Raw genomic sequence first — 22676 nt, forward strand, 5'->3', positions numbered from 1 at the left:
AAAAAAAAAATAGAGAAAATTATAAAAAATTAATAGAACTAATTTTAATGCACATCTAAGCAATCGGCCAGGTTGCCGGTAAAATAGAACATTTCTTAGAATTTTAATAAGTAAAAAGTGAAAATCTTTGTAACTTAGAAAACACACATGTAACACTGAGTACCTATGCATTACGATTCGCCCAAAACAATCAATGAAATATAAACGAAAATAGAGGCATTTAAATTTCAATAAAATTAAAATAACTTTAAAGATCCATAAACCAAAATACAGTCTACGTTATTTTAATAGGATGGGAAACTTAAGGTTATGGTAAGGTTTTTTGATGTGTAAACACCTTAGCTCTCGGTATGCGTAGAATTTGCGTTAACCTAGCAGAAAATTTGTAACTGCTTCTTATGTAATTGCTTCTTCTGTGTGCGCTACTAGTTAAGGGCTATTTCAGGACTAGTTCGAGTAATTTTGGGATCTGGTAAGGCCCATTTCGGGACTAATTCGGCACTATTTTAGGAATATTGCGGGACTAGTTTGGAACTAGTTCAGAGTTATTTCGGGACTATCTCAGGACTATTTTAGAACCATTTTGGGGCTTGTTCAGGATCATTACGACTATTTCAGGACCATTTGGGAGTAGGGCAGGACTATTTCGGGCCTAGTTTAGGACCATTTCGGGACTATTTCAGGAACATTTCGGGACTAGTTCAAGAGTATAACAGGAATATTTCGGGACTAGTTCGGGATCATTTTGGGACAAGTAAGGGGCCATTGCCGGACCGTTTCAAAACTTGTTCGAGATCATTTCGGGACAAGTTCACGACCCTTTAAGAATCACTTCATAGACTTTTTAAGAATCCTTTCATAGAATAGAATCATAGAAATAGAAGTTCTACCATAATTCAAGGCAGAAGGGACTGGTAAACCACTCGAACTTAGATCCAAGGTCTACCGCCATCCTTACGGACGGGTCAAAGCTCGACAATAAGATTGGTAGCGCAATTTACTCTAAAGACCTTTCACTTAACCTTAGCATGCGGTTCTCCGACTACATTTCTTGTTTACGACTTTTTATTCTAACGTCATTATTTTGCATGTTAATAAAAAATATGTGTAACATTTTTCTTTCCACTTTTCGACAGTGGATAGCCGCGCGATATCTGATTCTTATATCTTCCGCGAAGGCGTTAGCGTCACTCCACAGCTTGGGGCATAAATAAAATATATATACATATATTTTTTTTTAATTTTCCTTTTCTATTAATTTTTTTTTTTTGTTTGGAAGCTTAATAGCCCATAGAGAGTAACACAAATACCAGAAGTGGGGGCAAATTATCGCTACTTGTTACAAATGGAAATCATTTAAAAGACACATACATATCGTTACCTAAAGGTCCATTTTTTCAAAATTTAGTTTTTGATGCAGAATGGCAGGTAATTCGAAACAATTTCAAAAAAATGGACTTGTCTCAGGTGACGAGACATGGGAACAAACAAAAAAATAAAATAAAAACTATTTCAGTACAAAATTTTCAGTGAAAAAGTATAGTTTCATCGACCTTTTTGGCAATATTTTTGCCAAATATAACTCGATTATTTTTGAATGCATGTCGGATAAAAGGTGAAAATCAGGGCTAACACATTTCGTGAAAATACTATAAAAACTACTACTAATAATGAAGCTAGATAAGTTTTATCACCCGTTTTTCGACGGAAATTTTGATTTGCTAAAGAACGTATTGAGCAAAATGCAACAATTTTTCCTGGAATATTTAACCACTTAAAGCCTCGAACGCCATTTAGGTAATGCATGCCTGCCAATTTTTATGGAAAATACTCGAAGTTAGTTTGCAGTAAACTACTGGCCATCCTGCCTATACTCTGGAATCTGGCAAGTGAATTGTAATGTTCTTGTAAAATTTTAGTTACATTATCATTGCATTTTCCTAAAATTTATCTATTATTGGCCTACGTTCGGACATTAAACGTTTATAATAAGTTTTGTGACACTATTTTTCCTTATGGAATTCTTAGGTGAACTAAGAATATCGAACAAAGTCGTATTTGAGTAAAAAAAGATAAATAACAATAAAACAAAAACTTGATATCAGTTAGAATTATACTGGGTTTAGGTTTGGATTTTTTTTTTTTTAAAACAAACTTCAAATAAAAAAACTCAATATAAGTACATACCATGATAAAAATATAGTAAGGTAGAACCGCTGAGAGTCACTTTTAAAATTCTTGACGTTTTCAAACAATTTAATTTTTAAATTTACTCACAAACTCACACACACATTTTCATTTTCAATCTCAAGCAACAACAATTTCGAACAATTTCAATTTTTTATTTTCACTTTTATATGATTTTAAAATGTTGGCAAACTTCAAAAAAAAATCATGGCCGACAAATTGAGAGAACGGTTCTACTTTGCTATGTTTTTATCATGGTACATACATACATATTTGCAAACTACAGGGGAAAAAACGGGAAGCAGAGGAAGATGTTAAAATTAACTAAAACCACCACTTTTCATCTTCAAGCCACATCTTCCAACTCTCTACGTTATAAGTAAGCCAAAAGGAGTGCAAGGTGCGTTCACCAGCAGTTCGTATCTGAAATCAATTGAAATATATTTCAGATCTTGGTTCGCAGATGTTAAAATGGCACCACCACATGCTATACTCGGTCTCACTGAGGCCTATCTTAAAGACAAAAACCCCAAAAAGGTTAATTTAGGCGTTGGCGCCTATCGCGATGACAATGCACAGCCTTGGGTGTTGCCTAGTGTAGAAGAGGTTTGTAGTACAATATAAGAATGTTCATATGTACATATGTATGTATTTACTTATTATGACGTTGTTTCTCCCTTTGCATTTGGTTTTATGCCCCACTTCATAAGGCTGAAAAACGCATATTTTCCAAAAAAAATGAATAAGGAGTATGCGCCTATCCTTGGATTGGCCGAATTCTATAATAGGTCAATTGAGTTGGCTCTTGGCAAGGATTCGGAAATATTACAAGACAAACGCAATTCAACTGCGCAGGTATGAGTGTTTTTATGTATGCTTAGCAATATTTGTAAGTTTTTAAAAAATATCCAACGTTTTCGCAGTGCCTCAGTGGCACAGGTTCGTTGCGTATAGGTGCCGCATTTTTGGGTATCTTCTGGAAGTGCGAACGCTTAGTGCATTTGCCTACGCCCACATGGCCTAATCATAGACCACTTTTCATGCACTCTGGCCTCAAGGTAGCTTCATATAGTTACTATAGCAATGAAACTTTTGCATTGAATGCGCAAGGCCTTTTTGATTCTTTGCGTGTGAGTACTTTTAATTTGATTTTCCAATATATGTACATACATATGTAATCCACATTTATGAAACTTACATACATATGTACATGTTTTAGAAAATGCCGGAAAATTCAATCGTACTGTTGCAAGCTTGCGCCCACAACCCAACTGGCGTGGATCCGAACAGAGAGCAATGGTGTGAAATATCACAAATAATTAAGACTCGCAATCTATATCCCTTCTTTGATTTGGCATATCTCGGCTTCGCTAGCGGTGATATCGATAAAGATGCAGAAGCTATACGCATTTTTGCCTCCGATGGACATCAATTTTGTTTGGCACAAAGTTTTGCCAAAAACATGGGCCTCTATGGAGAACGTGTGGGCGCGTTAACTATAGTTTGCTCTACAAAGGAAGAGGCAGAGCGTGTAACATCCAATGTGAAACCCATTATACGGCCCATGTACTCTAGTCCACCAATACATGGCGCGCGTATAGCGAAGGAGATTTTAAATGATAACGAGCTTTATTGCATGTGGTTGGAAGATTTGAAAACCATGGCTAATCGTACAATGTATATGCGCAAACAATTAACGGAGACATTAATTGCGCTCGGTTCCAAACGCTCTTGGGAGCATATTACCAAACAGATTGGTATGTTTTGCTTTACGGGATTGAAGCCAGAGCAAGTGGCGCGTTTAACTAAGGAATTTAGTATTTATATGATGAAGGATGGACGCATTGCAGTAGTGGCATTGTCTACAAAGAATATTGCATATGTGGCAGAGGCTATACACGCTGTGATGAAAGAGTAATTTCAACGTACAAGTATTTACAGAAAGTTGAAGAAAATAAATGAAGCTAAATGGGTTTGATAGAGTTATTAATTTCAATGAATTACAACATGTATTATTAATTTTCTTATAGTACATATTTTATAATGGAATTTAATAAAAATTATTAAATTATTTTTTTTTTTGCATTTAAATATTTAATTTACAACATACTAGGTAGTGCTAATCCATGTTTATTTCATTAAAATATAGAAAACTGTCGATTGATATCATTGTTAATTTTATTGTCATGCTCGCTAAATTCACAAGAAAAATTACGTACTATTGTAATTTCAATGCAATGGACCGATTTTCAATATATTTAATTATTTTGCAAGTCATCTTTTTAAGTGCGTTTGTTAATTAAACCGCTAGTTTGCCATCAGCTACACTCATTCAAAAAGCGAGATTTATTAACATCTTTTGAGCAGTTTTTTTCACTTCCCTTTTAAAGCTCTAAATTTATAAGCTAGTACTTTTCGCAATGACGATAAGAGAAATACTAAATTTTCTAAAAATGTTTTATTCATACATTGAGCACGTATAAACTAGTTCGCTAAAATATCTTAATAGCGCAATATCGTTTTATATAAATAAAAGTAATTAAGCTGCAAGTTTTTCGTGAATACAATGAAAAATGTTCTAAATTATATAATAATGTATGTTTACGTTTACATACGCATATTAAAAAAATTAAGAAAAAAGCACAACGAGCAATTGATATATACATACATTTTAAGTTCAAAGGGTTTTACTCTAACTATAATTGTAATATACATACAATGGACACACCCATTTTTCATAGTCATGGTTTATTATAGCGATATCTTAACTTTTCCGAAGGTTCGCAATATTCCTTAATAATTAATTTACATAGGAACGCATGAAATACTATAATTATTGCACAAATAGATACCCAGAAAAGTGTAGGCAAACCGCCTAATTGATGACCATGCCTATGTAACGCAATTAGATGTTGCTCATGTGCAGGAGCTATTAGCAAAAAAAAGTTAGAATACTTTCAAATTAACTTTTTGTTATGCATGCAATTTGTACATACCTTCGGCTACTTCTTTAACGTGTATAGCTTTGTGGAGCTCCTCCATGTGTTGTTTATCTTCTGTAATATATAAAATTGCAGTCAGCGGTTCGGTTAATTTTACCGGAAATTGGCGGCGACTTTGACTGCAAGCATATAAAGTTAGTTATTTAAGAAAATAACATTTCTACTTCCCAATTGTAAAGAACTCACGTAAGCAAAACTGGTTCATCCAAGCAACCACCGTCGCAGGCATAATAACTACGATCTGAACGATCAAGCGCTACATTAATTACCGCTTTATTATCGTCGGTAACTGTGATGGAGACATTTAGATGCGTTTTATTGCCATAGTTCAAGCGACGAAAGTGAAAGTCGCGATGTAGAAACTTTGGATGCATATTACACTCCAAGTGTTGCTTGCTGAAACGAAAACTGCCAAAGCTCAAAACCATAGCTTGTATTACACCTGAAGCGCCAGCACGTATCAGATTGTGGCAACCCTGCAATTAGTAGTATGACATTTGTTACTTGCTCTTATTCATATGTGGTGATTTCTTTGTTAGGCACGCGCCCCCCGTTACCTGTTTCTCCAAAGTGACCATCCATGATGATACCAAATTGTTCAGTTTTTCCAAAGATTCTGCACTCAACCAAAGATTTTCCGCTTGTAACGTGTAATATGAATCATAACAGCCTTCGGCATAAGTCAATGCCTTGGCTATTTCTTGTTTACTAGGCGATTTCAACGAAACAAACTCTTCATATTCATAGCTGCGTGTTTGAGATAGCACTGCGTACATGGAAGCATTAATACGATCACCGTTCAAACTATTCTCCGCTTTAGATGTGCTAATACTGAAGCCCGTGGCCCATAAATCAGACCAAACGTTAACATGCTCTTGGCGAAATGTGTGCGTATTTATTTGTGTGTCTGGTTTGTTTTGTAATTTTTGCAAAACTTTTGTCATAGCCTGTACCGCCTTGTTTTCAACATCTTGTGACGTTTCCGAAAATTTGTCACGCGTGATAGGCTGTGAATAATGTACAGCGATAGGAAATACTATGGTGATAGCGCCACGCTTCTTCAGCTGCACAATGCGGTTCATTTGTGGTTTAACGACGCTCACTACAATAATACTAGAGGGATCGTCAGCATCGACTAAAATGGTGCCAGTGGTTACTTCAAAATCTCTAAGTACAGTTGATTGTGTTGATGAACTGCAAAGTGATACTTATTTATTACAAGCACTGGCTTAGTGCGGTAACTTGCTAAATTATACTTACCCTAATTTGATGGCATGTGTAGTGGGTGTTTGAAAATAAATACGTGGAAAAATTAGTTCCACTTCCTCTATAGTATTTTTAGTATTTGTTATTTTAATTTCCTGCATTAAGATGCTCGGATGTGTACGGTGTGCGTAGTAGGTATAGGCAACAAAGTAATTTGAAAAACATTGGAATCTAGTTGAAGAGAAAAAATTTTACTACTAATGAATGCCCTTCTGTAATGCTCACCTATGCACAACTCCAGACAGGTACTCAACTACCGTCGCTTCCCGCCCAGCTTCATTGCGTTGCGCTACCGAGACAACCGGGTGAAATTGCATAGGCAATTGCATAGAACGACCGGATTTGATATTCAAGGAGGCGTCATGTGCCACTTCCGTGCCAATGTAGCCATTGCCTACGTAAGGTATGAAATTACGTTCTCCAGGCAGCGGTGGCACATGACGTATATTGGCATCGAATTCATAGTTTTGCAGAAAAAATGGAGTTAAGCGATCATCCATGCACTGCACATGTGGATCTGGGAAGTGCAATAAATTAGCACATAATAGACGAAACATACATAGATATTGAAAAACATGAAAACTCACCCTTTACTTCCGGCGCACTCATAAACAGATAGCGGAAAATTGGTGGCAAAATATAGAAAAATACGCATACCCCCAATAGAAGCAGAAATATCCGTCGATAGGACAGGATGCTGCCATCTGCTATACGTTTAAGCTTCCTCTTGAATTCACCCAAGTCGAATTTGTTGGATTTGTCAGTCCGAAACATATCGCATTTGTATCACTTTATTGTTTAACCAGTCGAAAGATTTTGGGCTCAAGATCGATTGTGTTGCGCTCGCACCTTGGTATGTATATTTGTTGTGTAAACAGACGAAATGCTTCCTACGCTACTGGTCATCACACTTATCAATTGTTTTATTTATGTTTTACACTGCACCACCGGTGATCGAGCCTATATACTGCATTGTACAAAAAAACTGCACATGATGACCAATTTGACAACAAATATTTATCAGTACAAGGCACATTATTCTGCATTCAGACACGGAAACTAGAGTTGTTGTTATCGGCGATTTCTCTTTTGGTGCTGCCAGTCGCCAGTTGGTTTTGTTGACATCCTAAAGTTACGCCATTTCGTCTTGAATGACATTCCCTTGTATTAGTGTAGAGACAAAAATATCCAATCAGCTGTTCAATCAACACCACCTTCTATTGATGCGCCTTGGCACAAAGCGTGCTGCCCGAGTACGAGCAACTCGTTACCCGTCCTCTTTCCTCGTCGCTCTTTCCCCAACAAGCTTCGAGTTGCCGCAACAAAAGTTTCCGTGTCTGAACATAGACTTAATATGCCTTGTATCAGTCAAAGTTTTCTTTAACCCTCACTTCACACGTGACATTTTTGTAAAAAATAAGGCATTCACCTATATTTTACATTTTCATTTAACAGGTTCTTAATTACTTTTACCAGGAACTGCAACGATTTGTAATAAAACATATAATTCAAACGTTCAAATTGGATTTATATATTTCCGATCAAATTTAGCCGTTACTTAATATTTTTTTGGACAATTTTTATTCCTTCGATCATGTCATAACCGTTATTGTCAGATTTAATTTTATATAAAATATAAGATTTAAATCGGTCATATAGACGCAGTCTCTACCATAACGGTTAAAATTAGTCGAAGAAAAGTAAAATCCAAAATGAGGAATATTTTTAATCGTAAAAACTGACAAAAAACTATTAAATTTGACCAAAGAACATAAATTTTTAATAAATCTAAAGAAATTTATATTCATTTGAAAAAAATCTTGATTTCAAAGTATGTATGTATACTTTGATCCCTGGCTTATACTGGTTGAATTTTATATTTTGAGCCCATATTCAGCCAATAAAATGTAGGTTAAATTACAATTTACATAGCTTGGAAAAAATCATTGTTTTTTAATTTATTTTATTTTTGTAAAAATATTTAGCAAACAAATAAATCTTAAAACCAGCAACTTTTAAAGCAAAAACCAAACTAAAAAACTGATTTCAATTTCGAATACATACATACATTTGAAAATCATTTTTTTTTTTGAGAAAACAAAAATTAATAAATAAATTTTATTTCCTGAGTTGATTTAAAATTCTGAACGCAGATATTAGAGATTTTTAGGTACCGGGAGTCCATAAATGTAGCAAATGTGCTGTTGCTTTTTAAACTCGAATATGCTTTGGCCGAAAAAACTTTTGTATTGACGTAAAAATTTTTCTTTAAAATTAATTTTCCACACCATCCCTACAATGCATTTCGACGTTTCCAAACATTTCCATTTTGACATTTTTTGTACTGTACTGCCTTTTTTTTGACAAATAAACATTAATGGCTGCCAATCTCGAATGAAGAAGCAGCATCAGTGAATTTTTCGCTCCAATTTGCAAAAACTTTTGAGAAAATTGTTTTCCAAAATCGAGTGTGTGTTTAAAAACAATTTGCAAAAACGCAGCGTGGATAATATTCGTGCAGGATGTGGCCGCAAGCGTTGCAAATGACTAGAGACGAGTGTCGGGGCATGTTGAGAAGACTTGGTAAGAAAGTGGCAATCCAACGAAAAAGCACTGGTGCATCAGGAACTATAAGCGACCGTAGTGCAGCACCCGTCGCTCAAAAGATGATCCTTTTTTTTTGGATTTATGTGTTTTATGATTGTGCAACGTTTACTAACTATTGAACTTTGTTAATTGTACTATTTGCAGAGCTGGAATCATATTCGCATGTGATTAGTGTGTTTCGCGCTCAGGGTGGCCTCAGCGAAAACAAGGCCAAACTTCTTGAGGAGTTGCGTGGCATATTTCACATCTCGCAAGAGCGTCATCGTGCTGAAGCTCGTCGTGTTGCAAACGATGAACAATTGTGTACCATTGCAGAAGCGTAAGTGTTAAGGAGATTTGATTCGCACAGTTACGAAATAAGATGAAAATTTTGTGTAAACTATAGTGCCTCTGCAAAGTGACTACATGATGTTAATACGCAAATATGTATATTGTGTTCCTTTCTTTTTCATATGCACAGAATTTCTGGTCCAAACACATGGCAGGAATGGTCGCGAGAAGGACGTCGTTCGTATCCGATGTTGCCGCGTGTGGCGCCACAAACAGCGCTCGCCTTAATTGCTAATAATGTGGCCGCAGAGACATCTTCTGAAAATGCTAAACTACCTTATCCTACTGATACGGCAGCTGCTGCTGCTGCTGAAAATGCCAATACCGCAAATGCAATTGCTGAGCGCGATGGTGTGGAGGCTTGGGAAACAAAACGAGAAGTCTATGTGGTCACTGATGATCCTGTAAGTTGTTCATATATCTGTGTTTATGTATGTATAAATGTTTAGAATTATATAATGCTGCGGGGATAGTAAATTAAAAGTACAGTCTGCATGTGTATAGGTACATAGATCTAGGAGAGAATAGTACTTTTAAACTTTAATTCTAGATTTATACAAAAAATGAATTCATATTTATTGAATGCAACCATACATATCTACGCATATATGTACATATATATGTATACACGTGTGTTAACGCGCAAATGAATATCAGTACAACCTTTTGCAGTACATAATAGTTTCTTTTGACATACATAATAATAATTTAATAATTTGAATTTTTGGTTACGATCATAAGAACATTATTAAATAAATGTATATGCATATGTAGATATACATATGTATGTATGTAGATGAGGTCGTATGTATGTTTGTTTTAAGAGTTATGTACATGTACATATCGCACACCGTCTCCAAAAGAGTCACAACTCAAAATTTGGCATTTTTGAGATTATGCGCTAAAAGTGTACACAGAGCTTTTATTTACCTTTCAGCAAACGCTGGAGCAAATTTTTGTTATAATTAAAAAAAAAAAACCAAAGCTAAAGTCGCCCTTGTCCATAGGATTATCTTGTGCCAAGAAATAGTTTTTCTCATTTTCTGACAAACGTATTATTTTGAGTTGTGACTCTTTTGAAGACGGTGCGATATGTTGTTTTTTTATGCGTGGCTGTTCCACAAACCAAACGAACTATTACAATTCTATAAACATATATGTATCTATATTGTATTGAGGTTAGTATTCAGAGCTTTAGCTATATAGTATATAAATTTTTAAAATTCGTTATTAAGCAGTTTTACTTTCAACTATGGTTGTATGTATTCCCATTGTCCATGTTCATCAAATGATAATCAAACTTGCACAAACACTTTGAATTAATTTGTATCATTATTTTTATTTAAAAAAAAAGTTCAAAATGCCAGATATTCCATCCGGCAATAAGAAAAACCTGAAGCGTAACATATCCGACTGCCACACTGGCAGCAACAAGAAACGCATCGTTAGCGATTCTTCGCCCAGTAAACAGCAGCATCAAAAGCAATTCCATCACATAACAGCAAATAGTTCTCAGCCAACTTCACCCAGCAGCGGCGCAAGCAATATTCGCAAATTATATCACAACCATAACAGCAAATCCCCACAGCATCGTTTGAATCAACCACAAATGCCAAAACAAAAACTGGCAACGAAAAAATTCCCCGTGGCAGCCGGACAAAATGTTTCATTGCCTGTAACGCCTGGGAAGCGTCAGGCGACACCAGCTAAAAGTGGCCGAAAATCGAACTCTAAAATGCAAGAACAAAAACAACAACAGCAAATACTGCAACAACAACAACATCAACATTTGCTGCCGCAAACAGCCATTCGCAATATTTCACATGTGGTAGGTGAGGGCGCAGATGAGTTGAATAACGAACAGAATTACGCACAGCCACAAATTGCTGCTTCGAAGAAGGATATAACCAAGAATCTGACAAAATTACAATTGCCAAATGTTATTACTTCCCCTGTATTGTCGGCGGGGCCGGCGAGCGCAGTTTCACCAACCGTGATAGCGCCAACAACAGCGTCCGGCACACCATTATCTATGAATGCTAGCGCTACACGTATTGATGCTCATCACATGACTGCTGCCACATCACCACCTGTGGGCAGCGGTGGTAGCGCAGCAATTACTATTCCAACAATGGTGCATAGCAGAGGAGAGAAGCAACTTATTTCAACACCTGTGCAAAAGATTATACTTGAAGATCGTCTGCCACCACAACAACCACCAAGTTTGATAGGCTCCTCATCAGCAGCAGCAGCATCAGTTGCGTCCGGGGTTGTAGTATCAACAGCGTCCACATTACCAATGCAATCGATATCCGCACCGCAGATAATGACATTGCCGCAAATATCAGCCGCTGCAACGAAATTGCGTGCAGTCAATACAACTATTATACCACCCGGCACCAAGCTTCCCACAAAAAAGTTTACAAATTCTACATTTATCAGTGCTACTGGTATAGGTACGCATGGCAATGAGGGCAACACGACATCCGCCGGACAGGTGTTTAGCATAATTGAAGGCAATAATAATCCGACTAATTCACAAACTTTGCCTGCTGTGCCGACGCATACGCCTCCGGCAGTCATACAAATTCAAAGCACAAATAGCGCAAGCATAGCCCACGAGGGTACTGCAACAGCAACAGCAACATCGACACCTACACCGGCACAAGGTAAAGTGTTGACCACAAAAATATTGCCAGTTGTGCTTAGTGGTGCCGGTACTGTGGTGGCAGGTGGTGGTGGTGCTAACGCTGGTGGCAGCGTAAGCGTCGGCGGCAATACCGTCAATATTACGAAAATTGAAACGCTCAATAATGGCGCCACGCTTGTAAGTGCCGGCAGCGGAAGTGGTCCGAATGTTTCGTTGAAAAATATGGGCTCAACACTACTGCTCTCACCCAATCAAAGCAGTGGCACTGCTGGCAGTACACTGTTCTCATCACTAACTTCGGGTGCTCCGATCTTCCGCAAATCACAGTTTATCAAAGCGGGCACAATTGGCGTGAACACTAGCAGCGTCGGAAAGGTAAGTGCTAATATGGCTTTACATTACAGATCGTAAAAATTGACCAGAAAACGCAATTCTGATACTGTAAATTTGCAGCCATATGCTTTTAATTAGAAAAGATTTCTATTAACAATGGGCTAGTGAGATATTTTTTGATGTTAAATTTTGCACGTCTGCTGAGTTTTAGAAATTAGGTTATTTTTTGGATATGATAGGAATCTTGAGTTTTACAGGATCCTTCCTGTTGGGAACTCTGTCGAGATTTTTTGTGTTTTATATAGATTTATATAGAACCTCTTAATGTATTTATTATTTTTCGAGACATTCAATATTCTTCCGGTTTTTAGGGACCGTTGACATTTTTTCGAAATCTTTCGGACTTTTCTCAGGATTATTCGTATATTTTGGTTGTTTTTTGATTTTTTGTGGTTTCTCATATTTTATTACTCGAGACCTTTGGGAGATTTTTTCGAGACTTGTTCTTATTTTTTGGGGGCTAAATTATAAGAAACAACAAATATGTTTATTAAAAAAAAATGGCTTAAAAAGCTTTAGTTTTACTTAAGAATTGAGGAACTTGCCACTAAAGTGTTTTTTTTTTTGCAACTGAAGTACTTACATACATATATTTTTCATTTCTTCAATCTCTTTTGTTTTTGCTTTTTAATCTTTCAGCTTTCTGGCACCTTTACTACTTCCAATTCTGGTCCCCAAATCATAAGCAACATCAAGTTGGCACCAGCAAATGCCACTACAAGTGCTACTTCCATCAGCAGTTCGGGTCTACAGCAGCAACAATTGACAACAACATCACCTTTCTTACAACATCAACTAAAGAATATATCAACGACTGGCATACGAACCCCCGTAAAAATATGCCATTCATCAAATGGAAAAGTGTTCATACAACCTGCCACTTTGGATGCGGCTTCCAAAGGCAAATTACAAAGCGCTGTTTCACATAAACTCTTATCCAACGCAGTTGTGGGCACTAGCAACACAGGTGCAGGCACGTCAGCGACAAATCAACCACAGCGTATTGCTATACAGAAAGTGCAAATCATACCGGCACCACTGAATTCGCCTGGCAATTTAACTGGTTCTTTCCACACGGCCCACACGCAATCAATCGCAACAACAAGTACTCTTACCTTTAGTGGCAATAAAGGCAATATGATATTTGTGCCATCGGCTGGTGGACGCCCAACATCAGGCACCTTAACGTTGTCGAAAAGTGCGAGTGTTGGTAGTGGTATTGTTGCTAGCAAAGTGCAGCCAACCACCCAGAACTCAGATGCAGGGAAACCAAATGTAGTAATAATTGGTTCGTCGCCAGCACAATTAAGCTCAAGTACTTCAAATAAGACAAAAACTTTCATTGAAGCTGCCAACAAGTTGAATGTAGCCTCATCGGTGTCTGCCGGCAATGCCAGTGCAATACAATTGGAACACAATCAAATGATTACCGAAGATACTCCAGTTGATATTCTTAATATGCCAATTATAGTTGATAGTGGCGATGGTACCAATATCACAATGGGCAATAATATCGGCGATACAGTTACGGTATTGCCAACATCGCTCGTCGAGAGTGCACAGCAACAGCAACCGTCCACAATAATTTTGGGTGCTACCGATTGGGAAATGGAATTGGATCAGGCAACTGCAGTTGCAGCAGCAACAAAAGCAGCCTCAAAACGCTCAGAACATCATCGGCGGTCAAGTAGCCCTACTGGCAAACAGCATAGTTCACAAAAGCAACAGCAAATGCATGACAATGAATCGATTGATGGTGAAACCATTATTATCGATGATAGTTTCGAGGATGTTATTGTAGAAGAGCAGGAGGATGGTGATACTGATGCTGGTACTGAGACCGAAGGCACAATCGACGACGGTGAAATAGACGAAGGAGAAACAGGCGAGGATACAGCCGGCGAAGAGGGTCAAGAAATGACCGAAAAAGCATACACAATCTTTAGTGGCACTGAAAGTGAAAGTGAAGTGTTAACAACAACAAAACCAAGAGACACGGTAAAATTAAAAGTCGGACGCATGCAGAAAATATATAACAACACCACTGCCACCGCCACTGTAATCACAGATGATGATGAACCTATAGAAGTGATTGACGATGATGAAGACGACCATGAAGCGACTGTGGTTGGCAGACAGAAAAAGTACACCAAAAGTACACAGCAGGAAAGTGAAAAGGGGCAGAGAATAATGAAAGTAGCAAATGCAAACAACGAAAGCAGAAATAATAATTCGGCTAATGCTGAATGTGACACAGATGCAGGATTTGACGAGACAATTGGTAAGAATTTGTAAAAAGGAAAAAAATACATACATATGTATATGAAAAATTTTAGTGTTACCAGATCAGACAATTGAGAAAATCCACACATTTTTTTATTTTTTTCCATTTTTAGTTGCCGACATTGATGAAAACACCGCTGTCGAATATATCGAAGACGATAATACATACGCAACGCATAAACATGAAAAAAGTAGGGTTAACGTTTTAGATGTCACGCGCCCAACTACCACAAAGGTGCAACTGGTGAAGGAGAGTGAAGTAATCTTGCTCGACGAAAATGATGGCACAGCGCCAACAGCAACAACAACGCTTGCCACAGCAACTGTAACAGCAACAGACGATGCTGCCGTAGAAGAAGAAATCGTAGTCGAGTCTGAAGACACGGCGAAGGTGCTTAGCGGTAGTGGTGCCTCGACTACGTTAAATGTTGCTCCGTCAAAATCAGCAGCAGTCGCTACTAGCAGTGGCAGTGACACGTCGTCGGGCATACAATAGATAAACTAAGCTACAATTAACTGCAAGTGGCATGCCTAGGTACTGACGCATATTTTTTTACGGACTTCTTGATTTTAAATACACATATAGCAATAGAAAGAAATGGTAGTGAGAAAGTGTGTGGCGCAGGCAAAGGGTAATAGTTAAACAAGTAACAAATTTAAACAGGTAATTTTGAAACACATTTTGGAAAATAAATGTAGCATTAGTGCACTCGTATGGGAGTGGTTGTGAAAGAAAAACGGTAGTGGTAAATAGCCACAACATAGAATTACAGCTATGGGTGAAGTAAAGTAAATAAAGATTGTTTAATAAAGGACAGCAGACTTAGTTAATGTGAAAGCTATAAAAAAGGGAAATAATGCATTAGCAAGATATTTAAAGAATACTATTACTAACTCAAGTAGGTTGGATTATAGTTTATAACTTATTTACAGTTTGATTGAAAATAACGTTTTTAAAATGATTTGTTTTAAATAAATTATATTTCTTTTGTAAAATTATGTAGTGTAAGTAATCTAGTGTAAATTAAGTACTCACATGTTTTTTTATGCGCACCCACGACGAAAACCTTAATACAATTGAATTCGTATATAGTACTAGTAGAGATAAGTACCAGTGGGGGAATAAAACAACTAAGTTTTATTTTCTAAGATGTACATAGTAGTGTTATGTTTAGGTTGTAGATGAGCTTCATAAATCATTTGTGAAATATTTGGGCAGGAAAAACAACAACAATGACATCAGCGGCAGCACATTTTTCTCGATGAACGTTGAGTTTAATGCAGGCGCAGGTTGTATATACATAAATGTATTTTGCATGTATCCAAGTTTTTCACTGCATAGTTTTTAATGAAAGCTTGTATAAATATACTTATTTTCAAAAGAAAAGTTTAAAATAAACACATTCATACATACATTCATACATCATTTGTTCGTATACTAACAAAACAAAAATTGTTAAATTAGTTACTTACGCATGCACGCACTTGTGTACATAAATATGTCATATACAAACACATGTATATACATACATACATGCATACATACATACATATGTACATACATACATTAAAAATTGTTTAAAGCACCGCAATTCACAGCGAGATTATAGGTTAGTAGTTGGGATTTCTTCCAATATTTTTTCTAACGCATAAATTACTTTACAACCGACTCGCAAACAATTTAACGTTTAATAGAGTTAGTGTATACGTATGTATTTAAGGTTGAGCAACGGCGTGTAAAGTATATATAAATAAATGCAATAAAGCTTGCAGCAGTGAACAGTAGAACAGTTGCACAGGACTTTGTGTTTAGTAATAAATGAGATCATTTAAAACGTTTTGCTTCTTTTGCTAATTAGCTTAGTATAGTAAGCAATAAGAATAATAGAGTAACAAGTTCAAATTACAAAATTTTAGTAGCCTATTAAACAAACACAGTCATTTTCACTTGGAAACTACCAACGCAAATTCTCTTTTGAACTTTGAATTAAAAAATTTATAAATAATTTGATTTAATTACTAGTATGTATTTAGCCATGCCAGCTACGACCAAACTAGTGGAGAGATTCTGTAACCAGTTAGCGAACATTTTCGAATCGCTATCGTAACTTGCCCCCGCCGTTTGTTATGAATGTCAAAAGTTGCGATCCGAAAATTGCACTAACTGATTACAGAATCTGCCCACCGCTCTTTCTACACAATATGCATCCAATCATTTTTCATACCTATTTCAGCACAGAATTTTTCTAACAATCTAAGATAATGCCTGAATTCATAAACTTAAAATTCTTGACTAACTCAACAAAAAAAATTAAAAAAAAATACTATTCTTTATTTGCGTTCTCATTTAAAACTAAGCAATTAGCAGCTATGATTTAAAAAGCGCAAATCACAAAGTAACACAATTACTAGACTAACGTTCATATGTACAGTTAAATAATAATAAAAAAAAGAAAACAGAAAACTATGTAAAAAAAGGACAAAAATAATAACGGTAAAATTATACAAAAATAAACACCTTCTTTAGCGGTACATAGTAGTGACGGAAAAACTAATAAATAAATGAAAATATACATACGTACATACATGCATACATAATCTATTAATTGTTGAATAATACATGTCTGTAATGTTTACCTTTAAAACTTTGCTATTATTAATACTACATATTATATTTTTTTTTGTTTATTGAATTTATTGTGTAGTTTTTATCAAATAGTACAGTAAATATTTGAATAAAAATGCCGTTTTGAAAAATACAAAAACTGTTTTTTTTTTTAAATTTTTTAAAGAATTCTGCGATTAGAAATTTCAACTATCCTGAGACACTTAGGGCCACTTTTTCAGAGCAGGTTTAATCTTAGATCACGTAAAAAGCTTCTCATAAAATTCATTTGCCGTTCCGAGGCGGCGTAAAATTATAGGTCCTTCGATTTTGTATATATTTGATATAATAGGGTAAAAAATTAGGATTCGACAAGGGGGCGTGGCACCTCCCATAGGCGTGAAAATTTTTAATCAGCCATAACTTCGAAACTATAAGTCACATGAACTTGAAATTTGGTATGCAGTCATATATATGGTAGGTGCTTACAGTAGAGTATATATAAATGACTTTGTAAAAGTGGGCGTGGCACATCCCATAGGCGTGAAATTTGTTATCAATCATAACTTCGGAACCATAAGTCACATGAACTTGAAATTTGGTATACAGTCATATATATGGTAGGTGCTTATAATATAAATATAAATAAATATGGTATAAATAAATGAGTTTGTAGAAGTGGGCGTGGCACATCCAATAGGCGTGGAATATTTTATCAGCTATAAATCCGAAACTATAAGCCACATGAACTTGAAATTTGGTATGCAGATATAACTATGCTGCTTACAGTAAAATATATATAAATGGGTTTGTAAAAGGGGGCGTGGCACATCCCATAGGCGTGGAAAATTTTATCAGCTATAATTTCAAAACCATAAGTCAAATGAAATTGAAATATTTTTTTTTTCATCGAAATTTTTTCTATGCTTCTCGCATCGTGCTTATCTAATATATGTATATATAAAAATCGAACCCTTCCTAAACGGCTCGACCGATCTTTATGAAATTTTTTGTGTTATATATGGTAGGTATGAGAATCGGATGTAAAGTATATTTCATACCGCTAGGTGCAGGGGGCGTGGCACCTCCCATACAAACCGAATTTTTCATATTACACATCTCTGGAAGTCTTTATGGTAGACTACTCGAATATGGCATGGAGATATATGAAAACAATTGCATATTCATGGATAAAAATTGCGGTTATTGGAAAAAGTTACGTTGCATCTCCCATACAAACCGAATTTTTCATACTGCATATCCCGGAAAATGTTCATGGAAGAGGTCTCGAACTTGGTATGGAGATATATGAAAGCAATCGCATACTCATGGAGATAAATTGTGGTTATCGGAAAAGGAGGCGTGGCACTTCCCATACACATCGAATTTTTCATACTGCATATCTCTGAAAGTGTTCATGGGAGAGTACTGGAACTTGGTATGTACAAGATATATAAAACGCGACTGGTCATGAAGAAAAGTTGGGGCTATTGGAAAAAGGGACGTGACACCTCCCAGGGTAAATTACTCGAAAATGGTATAGAGATGTATGAAATCAATCCCATGCTCTGAGAGAAAATTGGAGTTATTTGAAAAGGGGAGGTGGCGCCTTTCAAATGCACCGAAACTATTACGTATCTTTGTGTGCATGTACAGTTTTGCTAAGCTATTTAAGACGGCAAACGTGCCTTCTGACAACCACCAAACCGTAATATTAGAAGGCAAATGCGTCACTAAAAATCATGAACGTGAACTCTTGGTGAAAATGTTGGACCAAAGTGTTTCAATACACGGATAAATAGGGAAGAGACATTTTAGCATTCTTTGGCTATTCCTCTCGATTATTTTATGTTTAGTATTAATGTTTATTATTTTTTACGAAAGTGTAGCTCGTTATCTAACAAAGACCATGTAAGCCAATTAGGGTGTAAAGGACTGAGATATGGTGGTGGGTAAGTACCAGAATGGCGGACTTGAGGTCAAAAAATTGCCTTCTCGAGATAAGAACATCGATATATAATATTTGTAAGATCCGATTGCAAATGCTGATGACACGACGAAAAATGTAAAAAAGCGACCCTGCGTTCGGCTAAAAAAAGTTTTTTTTTTCGAAATTACCTTTCAAAAATACTTTCGACGGAGGAGTGAACAGCGAACTTTTTTTCTGGTCCGGTCTCATGCACATATGTACGTATGTATGTACCCGGCTTGTTTGACTCTTTACCGTTACTAAACGTGGTGGCAGCTTAGGTAAGGTTAGCTTGGCTGATCCCCGGAATCGCACATACAAACATAGATCATAAGTTAGGTTAAGTAATGGTGACAGCCTAATTTAAACTACAGAGGGGATTCCACCTCATAATTCTTCTGTAATTTACGGCAGGAGGCATCAAGTAAAAGCTTAAACAGACTGCAGCGTTGATCTCGATTAACTCGGTCTTAATCCGGATCAACTGCAATTAATTCCCGAGTTGATCCGGATCAACGCTGCCGTCTGTTTATGTTTTTAGACAATTAACCTTTCCGGTGGAACACTAATTGGACAATTACCTATAAGAAACCCCGCCAACTTCGGCTTTGTAAGTGCAATGAGCTCTTTCGACCGCCCCCATCCACCCTAGGCCAGAAGGATATTGCTAGTAAACATATCTTAGTGTTCACCTCGTGCTGAACTGACATGAGACTCATCAGTTCAATAATGAACAAATGGAGCTCGTAAGTGGCCCAGTTACCACTCTGTATATTGTTGTAGGTTGAATTCATACCAATCTATACTCGACCCGATATACCTAACGAATGCCCGGCATGAATAGATTCACTTCACGACGCCAACCACCTCTGCACATGCCCACTCAAGCCCACCCCGCTAACATCATTATCCTTCCGGTTCAACCACGTTGAAATAGCACGTTTTCTGATCATATCGTTAGCTGAGCTTGACGATAATGATAGATGTATTTACAAATTGATTTAGGCCGGCCTTAGTGGTGCCACTACAATAACAACAGAAGTGCGCCCAACTTCAAATTTCCTTGCTATTTGTTGGCCATGCAGCTTTCCGCAACGTAGAAACCAAATTAGGACTATAAGAGAGTAAAGTTGCTGTGAGGAAAGAGTGTCTAATCCTAGACCACCAGTTTCGAGTACATCACCATTACGTTAAAGGCCCTGACCACCGCTTGGCCATCAGAGTATATACTTACCTCCCTAACTGACGTCTACATAGACCATGGGCATATTTGTGTATATCTTCTCCTTCAATACCAACGTGTCCCGGAAACCAGAGGACCCAAACTCTATTGGTTAGATACTCTGATGGATCAGGTGACCATGTACAATGATGTGCTAAAACTGGGCATCGAAGAGTGCAAAAAAACACCAAAAGAGGGTGTTTTCGTTGAGGGTTTGTTTGTGGATGGCGCTGGCTGGGATCGCAAGCTATCCAGATTAATTGAAGCGACAAATAAAGTGCTGTACGTACTATTACCGGTTGTGCACATATACGCTGTAAATTCTGTGGCATCGAAAAATCCAAAATTATACACGGTGAGTTTGCGAAAAATACTCTATCATACTAGTTTTGAATGTATATTTGTAGTTTTCTTCATATTTTGATACCAATTATTTGTTCTCATATTAATTTTAATAAATTGTTAATATAATAAATCTGTTCTTTTTTATTATTACACTATTTACAAAGCTATTACCATCACATACCATTGTGTGAATATTAATAACATACCAAAATCTATACTAAATTTAAATATGTATGTACGACGATGATATCATTATCATATAATGCGTTGTTTTCAGTGCACCCAGTAGAAATAGTGGGAGAAATGAGATGTTGCAAATTAAGTATGTCAATCGAAAGAGCACAAATGATAGTGCACTGATTGCTCACATATGCATGTATGCATACACGCTTACAAATATGGTGATTTAAATAAAAGTTGTTCCACATAATAATATCTTTCCAAATTTAGAAATTTGCATTGTAATATATTCCACTTCATTACCTCTTTTCAGCTCAACCACCACTTAATTGCGTCCCAATTGGTTACCGCGTCCCCAAGTGTTGCCGAAATACGCATTTCCAGGTGCTGGTCGCTGAGGTGCGCGACTCACCGGTGGCTCACCAAAACCGCTGAAGCCACCACTCACATCCGGCACATATTGTTTTCTGATTGGAAGGAAATAATTCATAAGAGCTTACCATAATACTATTGCTGCCAAATATACTTACAGCAGAAACGGTGTTTCTAAAAATGCATTGCCACCAAGTTCTTGTGGATATTGGAATTTGAAAAAGTAATAGAAATGTCCAATAAATATGCCAATTAACGACGCAATAGACCTAAAAAAAGAAATAAAAGACGATTAGTCATCGGATTCAAATTGAAGACCACGTCATATACCCTTGGAATACTAGCTCCATAATCGCTAACACCCACGGTAAGTAGACAGCTTTAAATCGTGTGCCAAACCAGAAGTTTACAATAACATCTTTATTTAGTTGGCACCAAATGTATGTTGTTGATACCACCAACAGGTCCATGAGGAAATATACCTATAAAAAGCAATAGATGATGTAATATACTTTGGAATGCATAAATAACTATGTATTTACTTACATTAAATAACATGCCACCAATATTAGCTAGCACGGCAACTATCAGCAGCATGTAGAGGTAATCAGCTGGGCTGCGCCCAAATTGCTCCTTTTCCAGCTGTGCTATGTAGCGCGAGATGAAGTAGCAATTGATGAGGAAATGGAATCCCGTCGCTGATGTCAGCGGGTAGACGAATAGGGCGGTAACACATCGCCATAATTGCAAGCGCCCCCAAACGGCATCGCGGCTTAGGTACACTGATTCCAAGGGCAATATATCGAAGCGGGTCAGCAAACTGAGCACAACCGTGGCTGTTAGCCAGTAGCGTGTGAAACGAGGTAACTGTTTATACCATTGACCAGGATCGGTCATTTTTACTTGCACTTTTATTTACTTTAGGTAAAAGTAATTTATAAATATTTAGCTTGCGGAAAATGTACAATCGCAGCGAACAATATGCGTGAATTTGTTTTTCTTAAATATGACAGATTGGCACAAAAAAACTTACGTGTCCTAATCTTTTACAATCACGCAGAGAACGTAAATAATTTACGTTATTTGAAATACAAAAAATGATGTCAGGGACAGTGTTGCCACAATATTTATTTTTTTATACCAATATTATCAGAAAAAGTTACCAAATTCAACAAAAAATTACCAAACTTATTTTATGCGCAGAACTGTGCATTGATATGTCTGTACATATATCCGAAGGCACCAAGCTTTTCAGACCACCAGCG

The 22676-nt window shown here is 36.7% G+C and overlaps 3 protein-coding genes and 1 pseudogene across 3 annotated transcripts; 2 read left to right on the top strand and 2 right to left on the bottom strand.

Annotated features, from left to right (window-relative positions):
• The first annotated feature begins 2498 nt into the window (after window positions 1–2498).
• LOC118742022 lies at window positions 2499–4105 on the top strand (annotated as a pseudogene).
• A 176-nt stretch (window positions 4106–4281) lies between these two features.
• On the bottom strand, window positions 4282–7556 carry LOC118741079 (uncharacterized protein KIAA2013 homolog). The gene is made up of 7 exons (XM_036472905.1): window positions 7043–7556; window positions 6681–6972; window positions 6450–6626; window positions 5747–6383; window positions 5376–5665; window positions 5184–5308; window positions 4282–5116 (listed from the first exon to the last, which is right to left on the bottom strand). Exons 1-7 carry the CDS (start codon window positions 7227–7229, stop codon window positions 4929–4931), a joined length of 1896 nt encoding a protein of 631 aa, XP_036328798.1. The 5' UTR covers window positions 7230–7556; the 3' UTR covers window positions 4282–4928.
• Window positions 7557–8730: 1174 nt separating this feature from the next.
• LOC118741082 (mucin-17-like) lies at window positions 8731–17204 on the top strand. Its single transcript, XM_036472908.1, has 6 exons — window positions 8731–9038; window positions 9207–9381; window positions 9523–9796; window positions 10747–12417; window positions 13075–14716; window positions 14832–17204. Exons 1-6 carry the CDS (start codon window positions 8978–8980, stop codon window positions 15212–15214), a joined length of 4206 nt encoding a protein of 1401 aa, XP_036328801.1. The 5' UTR covers window positions 8731–8977; the 3' UTR covers window positions 15215–17204.
• Window positions 17205–20959: 3755 nt separating this feature from the next.
• Window positions 20960–22436, bottom strand: LOC118741083 (derlin-1-like). Its single transcript, XM_036472910.1, has 4 exons — window positions 21958–22436; window positions 21742–21893; window positions 21570–21680; window positions 20960–21506 (listed from the first exon to the last, which is right to left on the bottom strand). The coding sequence occupies exons 1-4, from the start codon at window positions 22306–22308 to the stop codon at window positions 21365–21367; spliced, it is 756 nt and encodes a 251-aa protein (XP_036328803.1). The 5' UTR covers window positions 22309–22436; the 3' UTR covers window positions 20960–21364.
• Window positions 22437–22676: the final 240 nt, after the last annotated feature.

Source organism: Rhagoletis pomonella, unplaced genomic scaffold, assembly GCF_013731165.1.
Source record: "Rhagoletis pomonella isolate Grant_MI unplaced genomic scaffold, Rhpom_1.0 Rhpom_scaffold_00006, whole genome shotgun sequence".
NCBI lineage: Eukaryota > Metazoa > Arthropoda > Insecta > Diptera > Tephritidae > Rhagoletis > Rhagoletis pomonella.

Coding starts and splice junctions, on each gene's coding strand:
- LOC118741079 (XM_036472905.1), bottom strand. CDS start 7,229: ATGTTTCGGACTGACAAATCCAACAAATTCGACTTGGGTGAATTCAAG. Junction 6,627..6,680: donor CTGTCTGGAGTTGTGCATAG/GTGAGCATTACA, acceptor CTCTTCAACTAG/ATTCCAATGTTTTTCAAATT. Junction 6,384..6,449: donor ACACATGCCATCAAATTAGG/GTAAGTATAATT, acceptor ATCACTTTGCAG/TTCATCAACACAATCAACTG.
- LOC118741082 (XM_036472908.1), top strand. CDS start 8,978: ATGTGGCCGCAAGCGTTGCAAATGACTAGAGACGAGTGTCGGGGCATG. Junction 9,039..9,206: donor GGGCATGTTGAGAAGACTTG/GTAAGAAAGTGG, acceptor TACTATTTGCAG/AGCTGGAATCATATTCGCAT. Junction 9,382..9,522: donor TTGTGTACCATTGCAGAAGC/GTAAGTGTTAAG, acceptor TCATATGCACAG/AATTTCTGGTCCAAACACAT.
- LOC118741083 (XM_036472910.1), bottom strand. CDS start 22,308: ATGACCGATCCTGGTCAATGGTATAAACAGTTACCTCGTTTCACACGC. Junction 21,894..21,957: donor TTGGTGGCATGTTATTTAAT/GTAAGTAAATAC, acceptor TGCTTTTTATAG/GTATATTTCCTCATGGACCT. Junction 21,681..21,741: donor ATGGAGCTAGTATTCCAAGG/GTATATGACGTG, acceptor TTCTTTTTTTAG/GTCTATTGCGTCGTTAATTG.